The sequence below is a fragment of the Pangasianodon hypophthalmus genome, chromosome 13, assembly GCF_027358585.1.
Source record: "Pangasianodon hypophthalmus isolate fPanHyp1 chromosome 13, fPanHyp1.pri, whole genome shotgun sequence".
Classification (NCBI taxonomy): domain Eukaryota; kingdom Metazoa; phylum Chordata; class Actinopteri; order Siluriformes; family Pangasiidae; genus Pangasianodon; species Pangasianodon hypophthalmus.
The window spans coordinates 24,354,458-24,374,633 of NC_069722.1; the positions used below are offsets into that span (position 1 = coordinate 24,354,458).

Consider the following 20,176-nt stretch of genomic DNA (forward strand, 5'->3'; position numbering starts at 1 on the left):
AAATGTAAGATAAAAACAAAATCATAATTAATAATAACTTACGCTTGTATAAACATGATGAAGTGACACATTTTTTCATCTTTGTGCATTTACAAAGTGATTAACAAAAAATAATCACATAAATGACTTCACAAGCAAAGTAGCGTGAGGAACTAAGTTTTAAAAAAGGTTAAGCAGTTCAGTAATCGCTTCTAATGTTGCTTCTTAATCTTCATTAATATATAAATAAGAATGAGTAAATTTATTAATTAAACTTAAACATAAAAAAAATAATAATAATTTCAGTGGGGATTCTCACTACCGTCCAGAGATTCAGGTTTTCTAAGTTTTTTTTATTTTGTTATTAAACATTAATTAAATTAAATCATTATTATAAAGATTTATATATATATATAAACCTAAAAATTAAAACATCATTTAAAATATAATTTTAACTCTATACATTTAATTAACATTTAATCTCTAATTAGGATTACTTACTACTTGTTTATAATTGGTTTATTACAAAACCTTAAAGGAACATAATTATTTTGAGATAGTGAGACGACATTTCGAGAATATAAGCTAAAACATTTGATTGATCCCCAAATAAATTTGGAAATAATAATTATCATTATAACAACTTCATAATTTCTGTTCTTCACCTACAGCTGTATTATTTTATACACAAAATTTTCACCAATGTAATTATTTTCAATACTTGATTTGTTTTACAAAAAATGACTTTCGGGCTACAGATATTAAATCAATCAATGTGCATTGACTCCGCCCCCAAAATATTACATATTCATTAAGGCAAAAATCACAACACAACAAGCATAGACTAAACTTAAATCCAAATTATTGGTCATATTTAATAATCTTATCCTCATTTGTGGTTTAGAGGTACTCTACATCATGTGCCCATCCATGTGCCCGCCCATGTGCCCGCCCATGTGCCCAGTTTCTCTGCCCTCATTACTGCTTTCACGATTTGTTGAGTCTCACGCACAAGCAGGAGAGCTATCGAGCTAAATCATTTATGAATCCAGCATTTATCAGTTAGCGTTTAAACTCACCAGAGTCATCAATCATTATCTGCCCCTCGTCTGCCCCACATCTGCCCCTCACAGCTGGTTTGTGTTGCACAGCTGGCCTTCAGAATCATCCAGTCACACAGTGAGGGTTCGTATAAAGTGGCAGAAAGCGCCTTTATTAGAAAATGAAACTTATGTACATATTTTTTTTTACATCTTGTAGAACCCCGCCTCATTTTTTCGCCATCAGCAACATATTTACACGCAACATCCGAAGACACGCCCCCTTAACAAGATCTTACACATACAAAATGAATCATCGAACATAAAACAATACAGCTGTCTAGACTACTTTTTATATTACAAACGATAGGAAACAATGTAGTTCAGCGAAAGCAGGATATGTTTCAACCATCCCACTGAATTAGTACTTTCTCATGCAGTTTGCCCGAAAGCAGAAAGTCTGTCGAAAGACATTTTTTAGTGCGAGCACAATGTGATAACGGTTAATTATTATTTTTTAAAAAAAACTAAAGAAAAACAAACAAAAAACAAAACAGAGACAGATCCAATGGATTAAGTGCACATAAGATTAAAAACAGAAAATATTAATACAAATTTTAACGAGGAAACAGGAAACACAACTCTCTCTCTCTCTCTCCCTCTCTCTCTAACCTGAATGCAATCTCACTTACGGACTTTTCTCAGTTTCAAAGTTACACGTCCAATATGCACAAAGTCATGCAACACAAATTGTTAAAACGAAAACATTGCTTGCAACATTTACTAACTCACTTTCGATCAGAATCCCACTCAACAATCCTCCACCGTCTGACATGAAATGAACACGAAGCTCGACGGATACTTCAACGCACAACGAGGGGAACTCGAACTGAAAGCGAAATCCGAGACGATAACCTTCCGCTGATCATCAGGCGTCTTCATTTACATTTAAATTACATTTCCATCTGTATTGTATCACTAGAATGTAAGGCTTAATTACGGGTAAGTGAACGCAGTCGTGCGTGAAGGATTCTGTTCCTGTCTTTACTCCGAACGCCTCGTAGTCTCGTCTCTGAAATTAGCTCACTGTGAAAAAAACTAGTATAGATCATTCTGGATTTTAAAACAAAGTCTAATTTTGTCATTTTCTTCAAAAAGTAAAGTAATATTTTTTTTTTGGAAAGACTTTACTTTCAGGATAGTGTTCACAGGGCTACATAACACCTACATAAACCCTTCATGACATCTGACATAAACCTACATAAACATTTATAAGGTTTATTTTAACAGACATCGGCTACATAGGGCTACACTTCCACAAGCCATATAAGACAACTGACATAAACCTACATAAACATTTATAAAAGCTTATTCCAACAGGTGTCAGCTACCTAGAGATACATAACACCTACATAAGCCAATCAAGACAAGTGACATAAATCTACATAAATATCTATAAAGGTTTATTTCAACAGGTGTCAGCTATCTTGGGCCAAATAACACCTACAGAAACCTTTCCATAAACATTTATAAAGGCTTATTCCAACAAGTGTCAGCTACCTAGAGCTAAATAACACCCTCATAAGCCCTACAAGACAATGACATAAACCTACAAAAGAATTTAGAAAGATTTATTCCAACAAGCTTCATATAACCTACATAAGTCTCTCAAGACAACTGACATAAACCTACATAAATATTTATGAAGGCTTATTTCAACAGGTGTCAGTTACCTAGAGCTACATAACACCTACATAAGCCAATCAAGACAAGTGACATAAAGCTCATAAACATTTTTAAATTCTTATTCCAACAGGCTTCAGCTATGATCATGACAGAGTTATGTGCCTTTATGAATACCTATGCCAATTCCATGGCACTTTAATGACAAGAGTTATGCATCTTTATGAATACTTATGTATGCCAATTCCATGACACTGTAATACTGTGACTTCATCGCTATTATGTCACTCTGACAAGTGTCATAACATCCTTATGTCAAAAACTCAGGTGTTATGATAACTTGTCTTCAGAATTGACAAAAGCAACAAAAGTCTTAATGAACCCCTATTGGAATAAGGCTTTATAAATGGTAGTGTATGTTTATGTCAAATCCTATAAAGGGGACATATGAGTGTCATGAAGCCCTATGAACACGATCCTTAAGCAAACTTGAAGCGTTACACTATTTTATTTAATACAAAGGCTGGAGAGTGGAGTGTATTCCTTTTTTTTTTTTTTTTTTTTTTTTGAGATTATTGCCATCTTATAATCTTGATGTTTTTTTCCGGGAGATAAAACTCGCCTTGATGGATCGACTCCATCAGCTTCCAACGGAGACTCATTGTTTTATCTGTTTATATGATTCAAAGAGGTTTTTATGGATTTGTTTGGAGGGAAAATGGCTCTATTAGTGGGCGATGAGATGCTGAAAAGGCGACTCTCAAACACAAACATGGCCACAGAGGAAATAAACGTCCTAAACCTGAATCTTTGCGGGAAAAGAATTCTGAGAATAAACACTCACTGACAGACAAAACAGTTACTCCTTAATTTGCATTTTTAAAATTGAGAAAGTACTAATCGTGTCTCTTATCGACTCGACTACTTTGCCTAATCTAGCTCTTTAGCACTTCCTTATTGAAATAATCATCTGAGCTACTTTAAATTCACACTTGCACTATGAAAAGTAAATCAAAAATACCGTACTTAAGATTCTTTATAAACTAAGGATGGAAATTCTTCCTAAACCTGAAATCACAATCAAATCGTTTGCTTCGCCTGCAGTTGCAAATGATCCCTGACCTGCACGTTCCCTCATATCAGACGTGACCAACCGAAAACTCGTACAAGAAATCATCCTCAGGTACACACACACTAACCGAAAAAAAGAAGAAGAAGAAAAATAACATTTTGGTTTTGAGTAGTTTGTGGAAGAGTCTCAGACTTCACACTCTTTATGTAATGCTTATCTATGAGACATGCATCATCCAAAATCACCTGCAAGCCAACTGAGGAAAAAAAAATATATAAATTAATAATTTTTCAAAAAAAAAAAAAGTAAAATAAAGAAATTTATATTTTTACACACTCAAAAAAACTGCATGGCTACAATCCCTATTTGATTCATGTGTTTGTTTGCAGACATTGAAAGAAAGAAAGAAAGAAAGAAAAGAAAAAAGATGGTAGAAAAATATTAAATAAATAAATAAATAAATAAACATTTACTTTTAGAAAGAAAGAAAGAAAGAAAGAAAGAAAGAAAAAGAATAAACTGAAAAATAAATGAACCAATGTTTACTCTCTGAAAGAAATAAAGAAAGAAAGAGAGTAGAAAAAAAGGATAGAATAAAAGAACAAACAAAGAAACAAATAAATAAATGCTACTATATCATTTAGCAGCAGCAGCAGGTCTGAAAAGAAAAATCACACCAAAAACCCTCTTTTTCATAATGATGTATTTGAATTTACAAGTGATTTTACATGTGTCTTATATTTAAAATAGTTCTTTCACTCCTTGAGGGAATTTTTTTAAAGAAAGCTCTATTGTTACAGCAAACAATAAATTAAAAGAAAAAAGGAGAAAAAAAGAAAAAGATGAAAGAAGAAGAGGTTGTATCTTTGGGGGTGGGGGTGGGGGGGGGCAGTCGCCTTGGAAAAGGATGTTTTTTTAATTTTTGTCTTTACAGCTGGAGTGTGGAGTAGCTGGTGATGCTGAGGAATAAAGCGAGGTTATTCACCTTACAGCAGGGACATGAGAGAAAAACGCAGCTGTGGTTCGCAGAATAACACATCCGTTATCAAAACACCTGCTTTTTTTTTTTTCCTTCCATCCTTCCTCGTCGTGAAAATGATCGTGTTGTTTCCGTACAGCAGGTAATATTTTCACCCTGTTACAAATAACTGGATCTTAAGATCATAACAAAAGCGTATAAAGCATTACAGGTGGGTTGCATGCCTCTAATAGTTTTCAGGTAATCAAAATACATTACTGCTCAACTCAAGGAGCGGGGTTATTAAGAGTTATTAAGAGTGTGATATTAAAAAAAAAAAAAAACTTCAAATCTTCATTTAGAAAAAATCTACGAATGTTATACATGATTACAAGACCTTGATATTTTACATGTGCATATTACTTACACATTAGCTTCGTCAAGCAGCACTTAATCAGATAAACATGTTCATGATACCTACTAAAGGTTCTAAATCTCTGAGGATCTCCGAACGCTGGGTTACTCTCACAGGAAAGAGCAAGAATTCCTTTGGGAGATGATGATATGAAAACTGGCCCAGTGCAGCATTAAACATCTGTCCTTAAATGCTAGTCTCATAATATAACATCATCCTCTGAATACATTAAAACCAAACAAAAAGCTTGCATTTTTTTTTTTTTTTAATATAAGACCTGGAGTCATGAGCAGCATTCTCGATTGGAACATGGCTGGATGAGCAGAAACGCCTCTCGGCTCGCTCGTGTCTAATTGTGTTTCGTATTAAAGTGACTGCGCTGAAAGACCTTGGATGAGTAAACAACCGCAGTGGAGACGAGAGAATAAAGAAAGACTTGCTAAACCCAACATATATGTGTGCTTTTGAGCTCTGAAGTGAAGGCCAAACACCAGCGGTCATCGATTTCAATCCATTTGATGATTTCCTGATTTCAAGTAACCAGGGTAATGTCTCATTTATGCTTCCTTATACCACAGTGATGTTGAATGCTCGATTCTGATTGGTCAGAAGGTGTTATTTTGTACAACGGCAGCTCATCATCATTATCATTTCTTTAGTAACTGCTCATTCACAGGGACTTGTACGGCAGACGCCGATTAGTTTTCTCTAAGGAGATGTTTATTCCAAAATCCTCAGGACAGAGGAGTTTGCACTTTGTGGTTTCTCTGTAACAAAAAAATGACAAATTGCATTTTTTTGCCTTATTAACTTAAGAGAGAGAAAAAAGAGAGGCTGGTGAGGGAATGACTGTTTATAGCTGCTATAACGTAAGTGAGAACTTCTTTTTTAAATGTTCTTCGCTGATAGAGAACTCTTTTAAATCTAACTATAAACAGATAAAAAAGTATGATGTGTTTTCATTTAATACATTAAAAATTGTAATCATTGGCAAATTGCTATGGTATAAGAGGAATAAAACACTTTAGGATGTGTTGGTATTTGAAAATAAACAATTTTATGGTGGTAATAATAACTTGCTTCGGATCGGGAGCATCACACTACTCCATCATTGATTATTTTCCAGGCGCATGCCCCATTATGTTTTATTCCTTAAGAGCTTCAAAGAGTTGCCTGAAATGAACCTCGGAAAGTCTTGAGCGATTCTGGTCTTCAGAATCCTACTCAGGAGGAAGCATTAATGAGTTAGGGCAGAGAAATCAGCAAACTGTTCTGGATTGAACTAGATGACCGTCCACAACATAGAATGATCCTGAGGTATCGGATTTGGATATAAGGTTTAATTCAGTACAGAATTCACCATGAACACTCTTAGAAAAAAGTTTAACTATAGAATCCTGAAGTGTTCTTTCTAAAAAGTTTGTCCTTGTGGGAAAAATCTACCTATCTATCATTTTCTTCAGTCTTCTACAGGTTCTATGTAGAATTCTGCCATAAAGTGTTTTCTCTTGTGAGTTCACAAGAATGAACTCCTTTAGAGAGCTAAGAACCCTTACCTATCCAAAGAAACCTTGAGGAAAGCTTTTTTCCTAAGAGTGCAGCTTTGTATCAGGTCTGCAGAACAGGATTTTAAGAGGTTTTGCCCATTGTGTTGGCCATCTTTAAGAGAGTGAAAGTACACCAAGTTGCCTGTTTATTAGTTATTAGTTATTCAGTCAGAATACATAAATCAAGGACTCTAAAGGGGTACTTCAGTTTGACACTTGAGCGGAAATCCTTAAAGGTTCTAAATACACCTGGACCCTACAATCGAGGGTTTTCATTTCAGAGAGGGCAGGAACCTAAGGGTAAATCAGTTTGTTCTTCTGAGGCAATCTAATGTAGAATCCTATAATAAAGCACTTTCCTTTCCAGAGTTCCAAGTAGAACCTCTTTAGAAAGCTTAGAACCCTTACTTAGCCAAAGAACCCTTGAGGAAAGCTTTTTTTCCCTAAGACTGCAGCTCTGTATCCTGTCTGCACAACGAGATTTTAAGAGATTTTGGCCACTGAGTTGGCCATTCTTGAGAGCGTGAAAGTACACCAAGCTAGCAATTTATTTGCTGTTCAGAGCCCTAAATGGTACTTATCTAGAATCCTAAATGGTGCTTCAGTTTTTCCCTCTTCAGGAACCCTTATGCATGTTTGACCCTACAATGCAGGGTTTTCCATTCAGAGAGGCTTCCAAGCACAACCCTTTTAGAAAGCTAAGAACCCTTACAGAACCCAGAACATTGCCAAGACATTAGATATTTTGATCTAATAACTGATGAACAGGTAACTTGGTGAAAACCAACATTCATGGTTGAACTTATCTAATGTTTCAGAGCTGTTTTGAACTGACCTGATGGCAAGAATGCAGCAACCACAGGCATTGCAGCCACCCAGCAAAAAGTAAACAACAGTCATTCAGTAATGCTCTGATTTCACAGTGCACTCAAGTACTCAACGTAACAGATTACACAAGTTCAAATGTAAAGTCAACAGACAACCAAAAAATTGTCAGTACCCTGTTTCAGATGGGGGATCAACAAAACATTCCCAGACACTAATCGGTCAAACAGACTTACTTGGTACAGGTCAAGCTTTCATTGCGCCGGCACAACCAGCTTTAATCTGTCATAAACACTGTTTCGTGTAAATGTAAATGAGTTGTATTTCTAATAAAATTAAATAAGTACGTAAATAAATAAGTAAATACGTGCAAAAGAATCTTCCTGCCAGTAATTGAGAAGTTTAAAAAGCAGGGACATGAGGGTAACTAATGATTATTTTGCTACCACATAAGCTAAAATTCTAAAGGTCTAAATAGGGATTAGAATGCCAAAAATCCCAACTCTATAGTAATAGATAATAAAAGCAACGCAATGTTATGCTTCCTTTTGTTGAAACACTCCTTGCTTGCCTAAGGTTTATTCAGTAAACAACTCCTAAAGCGCCGTGGCTAGGCTACAATCTGGCCCACTTCAAAGTGGTCCATCTGTCTCAGTAATTGCCTTTTCAATAATACACACGCCTCTGAGGTGACTGTAGGGTCAGTCAGCCCTGGACCCAGTTTCCCCAGCATAAAACCTGACTAGCCGGGCTTTCATAGCTTGCCCAGGAAATATTTGCTTTCCTACAGGGTAAATAACAAATGCTGAAAACCTTTGGCAAGCGCTATTCAGGAGGATGACTACTGATATATGAAAAAAAGTGATAGCTGCAAAATAGAGTACTCGAGTACTTAGCAGTTTTTCCTTTTAATATGTGGCCGACTATGGCGCCCTAAGTGAATAATTATTTTTAATTATACAACGACAGAGCATTAAACGTCTGACTCAAGGCTAGGTATTTTCTTATACACTCGTCTATTGCTGAACTGAGAAGAACTGAGGACCCGAGGAGCTGAGTATGCACTCGTCTTGTTGGCTACATAAGGCATCGCATGCTCTGAAATGTACAAGTCATTGGGTATTCGACCATCCCTGGAACAGTATGAAGCGGTGGACTTCACAGAGGACCTCAGATTGTTTTCGTTCCTCGTTTTGATAGGAGCAAATTGTTTGTAAATGTCAGAAGAGCTCCTGCCATGGACCAGGCGTGTGTCATCCCGTATTGCCTGCATGAATGGGTTGTCCGTTGTATGATCGGGGTAAAGCGATTTGCTGCGCTTGCTCTCCTCCAAGTTGTGGTTGAAGAGCATGGACCTGCTGCCAAACAGTTTGTCGGACTTGCTGAACAGGTTTCCGTACGAGCCGTCCTCCAGGAAGCGGTCCTTCTCTTTGAGGCTGACGCTGCGTGCCGGCCTGTTGAGGTCGACCTCTTTGGGTTTCTCCAGCATGATGTTGTCGACGGAGTGTTGACGACTAAGCCGTAGCTTGTTCCTCTTCTGCACGTGAGGCCCATCCGTCTGGGGCCAGTAATGGCTGAACAAGTCGTCTTGCTGCATGCTGGGACTGATCATGGCCTCCTGCAACATCTGATCTTCGCTGATGTCATACAAGTTGCACATGTGGACGCAGGCCTCGCAGCGGTTGTAAGGTGAGCGCATGGGGCCATAGGGTCCTGTCGCATAGTTGGGTACCTTTGACAGACAACTCCGGCAGTGGGTTTGTTTGTAGCGGTCGTTGCTTTCATGCGGACTGAGGTTCTTGTCCTTTAAGCTGTAATGCTTGTTGAAGACGTTGTCTGGCAGGAGGTCCACATCAGTATGATGGAGGGGGCTGCTGTTCAAATGGATGATGGGTTGTTCACACTTTCTGTAATTGTCATTATGGTCAGAGTACATTTCAGGGAAGTCCAAATCATCAGAGGCAAGACCTCTGTTCTCTCTATAATGCACGGGTTCCGAGTGCAGACTCAGCTCCCGGTCAGAGTCTATGGTGTAGATTTTTTCTCGTCCTGTTCCGCCCTGCTTATTTTTTAAGTAGGACAGCTCCACTTCGCTGCAATCCCTAGGGTATTTTGACGTCATCGATCTTTTTTTTAAGCTGTCCTTGGGCTTCAGGTGCTTGTTGTTCTCGGGATCCTTGTAAGAGGCGGCTCTGCTTGAGCAGTCAGAGATGTCGGAGTGGGCTGCCTCCTCTGGCAGGTAGCGCTGACTCTTCATGGACAGACGGGGGTCTGGACCCAGCATGTCAGGTGTCTGGGTTTGTCGTAGTGTATCCACAGACTTTTTCCAAAGTGCCCTGGGTTTGGCAGCAGTCTGAGCTGCGTCTGCACTCATAGCCACCTCTACGGTGTTGGGGTTGGACTCGTTCAGTGTAAGTGGGTGTTGACCCTGGAAGATGTAGTTGTTCAGGTGGTCTTTGTGCCGGTTAGCCAGGTAGCTCTGGATGTCACTGGAGTCAGCATAGACGTCTTTTTGGGCATAGCTTCGGTTGTCAGTGTAGACAAAGTTTCCTTTCTCCGACATCAGATCCATGATCATGGGCCCGGCTGAGTGCATGTACTCGCCACTGCGTTTGGGTGAGTTTACCCTCGAACCACTCAGGTTGGTCATGTTTGTCATCTGCTTGGCTGACTTGATAAGCTTCAGCATGTTGGCCTGAGGGCTAAAATCCAAGTCAGGGGACTTTTTCTTCATATCAATATGGACACCATGAATGCAACTCCAAATACCCTAAGAAAAGTAAGAGGGAACATCAACACAATGTACAAGACAAAGAATGAACAAATACTCCTTCTAGATTTTGAGAAACACAATAAATCAGCATTTTAAACTCAAAATGACATTTGAGTCATCCAAATGCCTCTTAAACATGTAATGAGAAAATCCTGAGAATATTAATGTTACATTCACCTTACAAGTTGTTCAGTTCTCTCTTTTTCGCATTACTACTACACATGACAGGTTTTCTCACATTCACATGCCCCTTTTGCAGACAAATGTGTAAACGTGTCTTGCATGTCTTTTCTCAAACTTTTGCATTTCTTTACCTCAACAATGTCAGTAAGACAAGACCTCCACCGCATACCAAATTACACCTGGAAGTTCTACCAAAACAGGAATCTCACTGCACTCTCTGAAAGTGCTGTAATCTTCATTCAACAGGCTCCAGCTAGGAATGATGAATAATTCCTGACTTTAAACTGAATATCAAGCTCCAACAAGTTTGTATTGGGTTAATTTTTCACTCAGACTGAAACCACATCAGTGAAGAAAGGAGTGTCTGCCTTGGGTCTGATGAATGGTGCACTGTGCATCCTTAAGCTTTAGCTTGTTTACCTACTGTCATATGTAGCCATATTGATTGTCCCATTTTAGCAACAAACAGTGAATTGGAAAACTAATTTAGAGTTTTGGAAAATTGATCCCTCTACCACCACTAAGAGTTCTTCACAGTGACAGTGTTTTCACCACAAACGTAACATTGTTCTGACGAACTGCGCTAATACAATTTATACACAAGCAAATTCTATAGACACAAGGCATTACCAAGGAAAAGGAAAACCAAGGCAACCAGCAGTGCACTCAGTATAGGAAAACTTTCTAGCAACCAACCTAGAGCGATCTGAGCATTGTGATGCAAATAAAAAAAAGAACTATGGACTATTCACGAATGAACTCTGCAACTGCTAAGTGTGATATACATTGCTAAGTAGAACAAAGGACAGGAAGGTTCAGTCTTCAGCATTTACCCTGCTGATGGTGAAGAGCAGGCCTGGCTTTCCTGAACACACTCCTGTGAAGCAGTAGCGAAGCCTCCAGTAGAACAGATGCTCCCACACAAAGGTGATTAGGCTGAGACCCATAGCCGTAGCCAGCATGTAAAATACCCCGGCCATGTTGTCTACATCCAGCTGACTGCTCATGACCTCGTTCTTTTCATTGTGGCAGATCCCGGTCAGCCACTGGGCCTCCAGTTCCTCCATTTCACCTGCACACACACAGACACACACACACACACACAGAAGGCTATCAATCATCCTGCCGCTCCTATCTCCTACACACTTCAGCGAGCGCCGCTATCGCCACACTGGAGGAATATTGTCCTGTCATGAAACTTTCCAGTGCAGAGAATGAGTAAGATACACACTCTGGCGTCAGCCATATGCTGGCTCCATACAAGTCTGCCAAAATGATTATTCCATCATTTATCAGGGTTTATGTTAGCCAGGCGGTGTATAGAGATGCGGCAAAGTTGATTGCCGATTCCATCTTGAATGCATTTCATTTTAAAGTGCTTGCTATAAATTGCTGATTTGAAGCAGAGCTAAGTCATATGATAAAAATATGAATAGTATGAGTATCTTCCTGAGGCATTTGTGCAAAAGAACCTGAATTACAGCACCAATCTTTAATCAAAGTGCTATGAAATCTTCATTCACCTTCTTGTAGTCATTACATAATTAGCAAATGCTTTATAATTTTTCAGAATTTACATGAAACGATGTACTAGTGCTATGGCTCTTGAGATAAAAATAGTTCAAAGGAATTACATTAATAATATGAGCTGAAGCCACTGTGACTCAGTTGCTTGTTGACACAGATAAGAAAAAAGGGAATACATTAGAATATATAACCACTCGAACAGGCATTCTGTTTACTTCCATGCAGTAAAAAAACATAATATCATCAAAAAGATATTTATGAACTTGAAATCTTGTGCTTGAGAAGCCCATGGAGGGGTCAGTGTTGTCTGTTTGCTAGTTATCTATCTATCTATCTATCTATCTATCTTCATAGGACTACATAAGCTTCACAAAAACCACGAACATTTAAAAAAAATTATTATAATAAGTGTCACTAAGGAAGCTTTTGTCAAGCTGACGTAACACCTGAGGATCTTCATGACACAAGGTTGACGTACGTTAGAACCTTTGGTATGTCAGAGTCACATAATGGTGTTATAACTTGCCAAATCAGGTTCGTTGGAAAATTAGGCACGTCATAAAGAAGCTCTGTAGAGTCTCCTGCACTTGGCACATTGACGTGGATTATAATACCATCAGATACATGACCCTTAAGTAAAGTCAGTTTTATGCATATTTAAGACAATGTCATGACACCATAATGGATATTTTCGACATTTCAGTCTGTTCCAATAAGCCTTTATATAGGTTTATGTAGGTTTAGGTTACGAAGGGTTTACGCAGGTGTCATGCCGTTTATTCAAGTTTATTAAAAACATCAAAACAATGCAAGTCGTATTTAGAGAGAAGACACTCACCGTCACCAATGATGGCCAAGATGGCCAGGTCCACTTGGCGTTTCCAAGGGGATCCCTTCTGTAACGCAATGCCGTAGCCTGTAGTAGCAAAGATGTAGCCACTTCCAATGGTCACTAGCTTGCAGCCTTCGTCCCGGCCCGCCATGTAATTCAGTACGGCTGCGTCGTAAATAAACGCATCCAGTTTGCTGAGAGAAACGAAAGAGTCGCATCATTTAAACAAAACAGGATGATGTAACACTCCTACAGTTCCAGTTTTCTTTCCAGCAACCACTGAGTGGTCACGAGGAAATTTCTACAAATGATATTGTCATTATACAAATACAGAACAAGTATGTACTTCCCCATCCAGCTACAGTATATTACATATATTAAATAAGAAGAAATGAATATCCACTGTATAAATAAATATATATAAATCTTAAATAAAAAAGATAGGAATACAATACAATTATGACAATAGTGTGCTAATATATTTTTGTGCAATACATTTTGCTGGAGAGATTCTGTGATTTAAGTCTAGATGCCTGCACCTGGAAAATGAAACACTTCCAACTGCAGGGACGTGTTTCTGACGAGACGTTACCTAATTATTCACAGACAATACAAGCAGCTAATAGGTTTAATAATCACTGAATCATCTAACATGCTGAAATAGCTGCCATCTTTAAGATGAACAGAACAGGTATTGTATTAATTAGGAATGACATTTATTTATTTATTTATTTATTCATGTCTCCAAAGAGCAACAAAAATGTTATCTGAGGAAGGTGAAGAGCTGAAAACACTCTCATAAAACTTTCATTTGTTGGTCAGAAATATGATGATGGATAGATAAACACATCTTTACCAACTGTGTGTAGGAATCACAAAAGTCACCCAAGCATGGAGAACATGGCACCAGTGACTAAATGACTTGATAAATAACTAGTTTAAAACATTTTGTGTATCACACCTAGTGTTATTTTTATAAAATAATACAAAATAATGTCGCAACCCAAAACACACCACATGTTTGATTCACTTCCAGTAGACGAGTGGATTCAGAGCCGAATCAGAGTTCACTTGGAAGTGGACCGAGACCGCCTCCTCAGAGGTTCTCCGACCCGAGTGTGATTGCTGTGTTCTCACCTATTTAAAGAACCGCACCGCGACGGAGAACAAACCAGGGTTCCTTTCAAACACACTAAACACTGCACATGTGGAAGGCACTAATGCGCTTGCACTCATGAGGACTGATTGATGGAGCTCGTTCACTACACCCTGTTCATGTATTGTTGGCTGCATCTTTATTTATTTATTTTTTTCCCAAAATGTCAGAGCACAAATATTTTCTCCAAGTATTTGGAGAAAGTATGAATGTGTGTGTGTGTGTGTGTGTGCTTGTTCATCTGTATAATGTCTTCTAGAGGAGAGAAGACAGAGTGTTTGACCTCTTGATGAGGTAGAAGAGTACTTGAAAAGGGCTACTCTGAGAGCCTCGGAGCGCTGACCAGCCTGACACGACCAGTCCAAAGGAATCAAACTAATCCCACTGTCACAAGCCGATGAGCCAAACGCCTCCAACCTCGATACGAGACAGAACTGCTAACAGGCTCACACACACTCACACTCACACACACTCACACACACTGAGGAGAGAGCGTTCCACGTCTCCAAGTCTCCCTAATGAGTGACATTTGGAGCCGAAGCTAGCGAGTTGTTCTTCTCTCCTGCTTTGCTTTGTCTAAAGCCCTTCATTACATTGACATTCTGACATTTCGGGAATGTCAAATACAACTCCAGGGTTCAGACCCGTGCCCAATGTTTACTTCGATAAGGCTATTATGATGCTGCTGCCCTGCATGAATCTGTGAAAGGATGATGTATGATATATACACTGAGTTAGTGTGAATGCATAGTGCATATTTCATAGCTATTAGCATATTGTATTCAGGGGCGTACTCAGGAGATGGATTATGTGCTTGTAGTGAGGATTTAATACCAAAAATGTGCACTTCAGTTTTCAGACTTCAGTCATAACTACAGACTTAAACGAAAGCACTCAAACACGAAAAGGACATTGAAGGAGACGCATCATTATCAAGGACATTGATTATCTCTGGGAAGGAAATTTTTTTTATAAACAACACTTAAAGTGAGGTGTAAGCGTAGTAGATGAGTGCATGGTCTGAATATTCTTCAAATCATGGGGACGTTTCTTGAAAAATTGTGACGTAACTAACGGTTGAAATGGCCAATTCTGAATATGACTCCTTGAGAAGGAGAAACCAAACGTAATAATCATTATAACAGAAAATAAGTTACATCTGGTTTGTTTGGTGTGTGTGCCTGTATGTGTGTGTGTGTGTGTGCAGCGTTTTGCCAATTGGGCCAATCATGAGTCTCCAACCTACAACCTCCAAATAAACTATTACTGAACTAGGGTGTGGGTAGTTCGGGGAAAGCTTCTCCAGTTTCTACAACTCTAATACCTCTTCATATTAATTCATCTTAATCTCCACCTCTGTGTCCTCATTTCCAACCTTATGAAAAACCCTTAATTCCCGTTTGAAGGGTGGAGTGTGTGTGTGTGTGTGTGTGTGTGTGTGAAAGCTGAGATGCTCTCCTCACCCAGTCTTCAGGCTAACCAGTGCGTCCGTCACGCCCGTCTGATGGTATTTCACCATGTACTGGTGCATGTCCGGATAATTCTTACGGATGTTTCTCTCCGTGCTGCCGTTAGGGACTGTCCCGAATCGGAAGGGTGGAGAGTAGGAGTACGGGCTCTGGAACTGCAACAGGAAAAAAAGAGAAAAAACTAATGATGAGCTTGGTAAAATGATACAAATCAGGCATAACAAAAATCCAATACAGTGTCTGGAAGAAGAAACGCTCTGGCGCGCACACACACACACACACACACACACACACACTCACACACTCACACACACACCCTGAAGGCTGCTATGAGCATTCATGATCAGATTGTAAATGAAAAGATGATTAGCTTCATCTTGTTTTATTTTAAGCTATGATATCTACTACCACAGTGTTTTTATTTTGTATAGTTTAATATGGACTTATGTGTAAAGTGACATGTATTTGTTTTAGCATTAACAGAGACCAGGGAAAGCTACGTGATAAACAGGATTCCCAAGACTCTGAAGTTCTATTCGGACAGGATTAGTTTTCTTGACGTAGTATGTTGCTGGATGTATGTCTTCAAGAAGTTCGTTTGTACCACATACACCTCATATCTTTCATTCAAACTTATACCTTAATACCTTTTTGGAGTGCACAAGTAGTAGTAGTAGGTCACATGACCAGAACATGTATGTTTGTAGGCTGTACCTGTGATAGGAAGTCAAACTAGGACCTCACGTAAAACCACCAGAACTGTCGCTTCTCTAACACGTCCTTTTAAATGTCGTCTAAATTGTTCTTGGTCTGTGTCATGAACTCAGACTTGATTTCGATTTGGTTTTGGAGGGAGATGATCGAAAAGAACAAGCGCATCCTGAAGTGTCTTTATGCTGAAGAAAGTTCTCCAGGTGCTTTTATAGAATGTAAAATATGGTGTAAATCTTTGCAGACATGTAAATGCTCAGTCTATAAAAAATGACTGACATGACAGATTCAGACAGGATGAAAATATTCCGGAGAGATACTCTGGGAATAATTACATAACTCCAACTCCTCGTTTGGACCCCATTTGGACCTGGTATTAGGGTCTGTCCTAAATTCTGGTGTAAATGGGGTTCAGATCATTTTCAGAGGTGATCACATAGATGCATTTGGTCACATGGCATTTGTAGCATATAATTTGAAGCGCAACCACCAACATATATGAAATCGCATTACGTAAAATTAAAAGTCGTCAAACCAAATGACAACTTGACGGAAAGTAGAATCGTGTCTGCTCTAGTAGCTAGTTACTTGTGTTACTTGTTTAAAAGGTTTAGTGTTTAAAAGCGTATAAATATTATTGTTACATTTGCGTAATACAGAGCTGAATGAACACACGGCGTATCCCAGCCTCCCAGACATGTTCAACTCTGTAGTGGAGATAATCAGCCACTGAGCCATCATGGCCGTCTCGAACAGAACTAAACTTCTCTGGTCGTATCGCTTTGAAATGTCTGTTCGCTACACGCAGGAGAACCTTCACCGTCCAGAATAAGTGTTTTTATCGCAATTTAGCACACCACTGGTTAATCGTGCATCTCCATAGGCCTGGACTCGACGTATAATTACTGTGATTTAGTTACGTCGATAAATACACATCTTCATAGCTGTGTGTGTGTGTGTGTGTGTGTGTGTGGAAGAGATCGAGTGCTCCACTCTTGTTAAGAGTCTGTTAGCGGTTTGTTGGAGTGTCACTGTGTGAACGGAATAACAATGAAGACAATCCTGACAGCTCACTGGCTGTATTATAGATTAAAGCTTCTCAATTTGTACTTTCTAAGTGTTGCATAAAGATAAGAAATAAAACACCATAAATGGATCAAAAGTATGTGTTGTTCTTTAATTAATTAAAAATGTAACTGTTGGTAAATTTCTGTGATTATAAGAGGAATGAAACACTTCAGGACGTTCTGTTATCAGAAAATAATCAACGTCAGGGTTACAGAGTGACTCCGCTTCATCACCCCACTTCGTCACTGATTATTCTCCCGTAACAGCACCACGCCGGGTGTTTTCTTCCTCATCGAACATGCGTTTCATTACTGCTGAGGATCACTGACTGGAAATGTTGGAACACGTCAAAGTTTTGAATCCGGATTTTTAGCAGACCAATGAAACAATCTTTGTTGTGTTGTGCTTTTAATTGCGAATTGTTCAACAGTGTGAGTCATTTAAAAAAAAAAAAAACAAAGCAGATGATCGTGGTAGAGATGGTTTGTGTGCAGGGTCGTGTGAAATTAAGACATTTTCAGCGTTTAAGTGAAGGTCTTTAAAGAAATATTTTATTTTTGCTGCTTTAGCAAAATCTGTAAACAGCTAAAAAGCACAGAAATGAAAATAACGGAAGCGAGAAAAATGCTTCGTCTTTAATTAGTTGTATTTCCGAACAATTTATAACTGCTAGTGTGATTTTTACGTGGCGAAAAAAGATGAAATGCAAAGATCTTAACCAGTATAATTTTTTTTTACTTGTTATTAGATTAAATTCAATACAAAAAAATCTTTATTATTATTATTATTATTATTATTATATAGTGTAATTACCTCTCATCCTGAGGTTTGACTCAGACTTTTTTTCTTTTCATTCCCCGCTAATGTGGTTAATATTGTACACAATTAGCATCATGTTCTGGTTTGACAGACACCATTGAAGTCTAATTTCAGAATAAAAGCCACCATTACTTTTAATTCTACACAGTTTCTTTCAGCCTGGGGCTGTTTAATGATCTAACGAGAGACTTATTACAATTTCATATTATCCACATTTAATCAGTTAATCATTATTAGACACTTATTTAACATTGTGAAGATACTGGATACGGTTAAATAGTACTACAAAGCTCTTTCTGTGGTTGGTGTTCAGTTATAAAGTGGAACATAAAGCTGTCTACAGTCTACAGTACTGAAGACGTCGGATGTCAACTTTATGTCTGACTGTTACTAAGCGCTGACACTGGAGACTCCTTCCATAAAGGTTAATTAGAGGAAACTTCACCAAATCAACGTCTTTTTAGTCTGTTTATGTGTTTATGTGTCCGTGTGAATGAGCTGTTGCTAGAGAAACAATAACGTATTAGAACAAACGCATTACTATATAGTAGTAATTATACTATAGAAAATCTGTTATAGGAAATTAATCAACATCTTCTGACCAATCAGAATCTAGAACTCAGCAGCGCTGTGGTGTAAGCTGAATTACAGTATGAGTAATGGCTTCGGTAAAAATACAATAAAATAGCTTTGTTTTCTTTTACCCCTTTATTAATGCTCTTCTTATACACATGATTATAGAGAAAATAGATATTTATTTTGGAATATTTAATAAGGCCGTAGTTGTGTTTATTTCCAGGCGCCATGTGCTCCGGGTAAAAATTACAGCAGGAATAAAAATGGAAAAGTAAACACTCTGCTACATTAATGCTGCAGAGACTGTAGCTATTGCTTTCTCATGCGTATTAGCTCTGTGTACAGCACACTACTGTCAGAGCTGCTGTTATAGAAAACCAATCAACACCGTGCTTTAGTGGTTCTTAGAAAGAGTGGGAAGGAATGAACTACACGTCCTCTTGTTATAGCACTTGAGTACTTTGGTTCATTGTAATGGTACTTTTTAAAGAGTATAATTAAATCATACGAATTTTATTTGTGCTTCTGTAAAAATTATTAAAGTCAACTTTGTTGCATTTATTTTTAATCACCTTTTTAATCACCTTTATAGAGAAAAACAGTAAGAATGCATTTCATTCAGGAAGACTGTAAGTCAGTTAAAAGAAAATGCGTGAATTTTAAATGATTGAATTTCGAGAGTTAATCTAAATAACGCCTGCTGAAAGTGTACACGTCGGGCGCCGAATTTTTAGCAGCGATGTCTGAGACAGTGAAGACAGTTGATCGTCCCTGACCCAGTTTTCAGATTTGAATCCTTCCAAAGAAACGGCGTAATAATGATCTGCAAATTATATAATGCTCGCTGAAACCTGTGGAGATATCGGCATTTCAACATCCATCCTGCGGAAACACGTACAGGTGAGCCATCAGCTAGCTGAGTGAGCTACACTAGCTAGCCAGATCTTTTACTGTTTTAAAGTACAGTATGAAAGCTAAACCTGATATGTGAGATGTCACTCCGATGTTAACTGCTTACTGCTAATGAGCCTAGCAAACTGATGAAGATAGCTAGCCAGTAAACGTTACGATTTTTATATACTGTTAATAACGGAGGCGGTGTTCCGCATAGCTCACGTGGTTAGTTAACATCATTGTTCAAAAATGTATTGTAGATGTGTAATTTGTAAAGCAGTTACTCAACATTTTTCCCTAGATGACGTAATTTAACTCAAGTGAGATTATCTGAAAGTGAAAACTTCTTCCAGGAAGGAGGTCTTACCTTGTTGTCGCTCAGTCCCGTCACCTGGTCCACGAACTCCTCCTGGATCATGAAGGCGGCCAGGTTGGCAGTGTAGCTGGCGAGGAAGATGACGGCGAAGAAGGCCCACACGGACACGATGAACTTACTGGTGGTGCCTTTGGGGTTCTGCACAGGGACGGAGTTGTTGAAGACCAGACCCCAGAGCAGCCACACCGCCTTGCCCATGGTGAACGAGGGTCCGTGCGGATCTGAAACACGACACACCCAAGATCAGCTCAAGTTCTGCTTCTGTAATTACAA

General features: G+C 38.5%; 1 protein-coding gene across 1 annotated transcript in view; it reads right to left on the reverse strand.

The window, feature by feature from the left end:
* Positions 1 to 1,147: 1,147 nt before the first annotated feature.
* grin2aa (glutamate receptor, ionotropic, N-methyl D-aspartate 2A, a) overlaps positions 1,148 to 20,176 on the reverse strand; it is a 124,166-nt gene continuing 105,137 nt past the window's right edge. The window contains exons 9-13 of the mRNA XM_026947015.3: positions 19,895 to 20,124; positions 15,454 to 15,614; positions 12,841 to 13,028; positions 11,309 to 11,547; positions 1,148 to 10,289 (exon numbers count right to left, since the gene is read on the reverse strand). Coding sequence (XP_026802816.1) covers positions 8,493 to 10,289; positions 11,309 to 11,547; positions 12,841 to 13,028; positions 15,454 to 15,614; positions 19,895 to 20,124 — 2,615 coding nt within the window. The 3' untranslated portion in view covers positions 1,148 to 8,492. The remainder of the gene's footprint in view (positions 10,290 to 11,308; positions 11,548 to 12,840; positions 13,029 to 15,453; positions 15,615 to 19,894; positions 20,125 to 20,176) is intronic.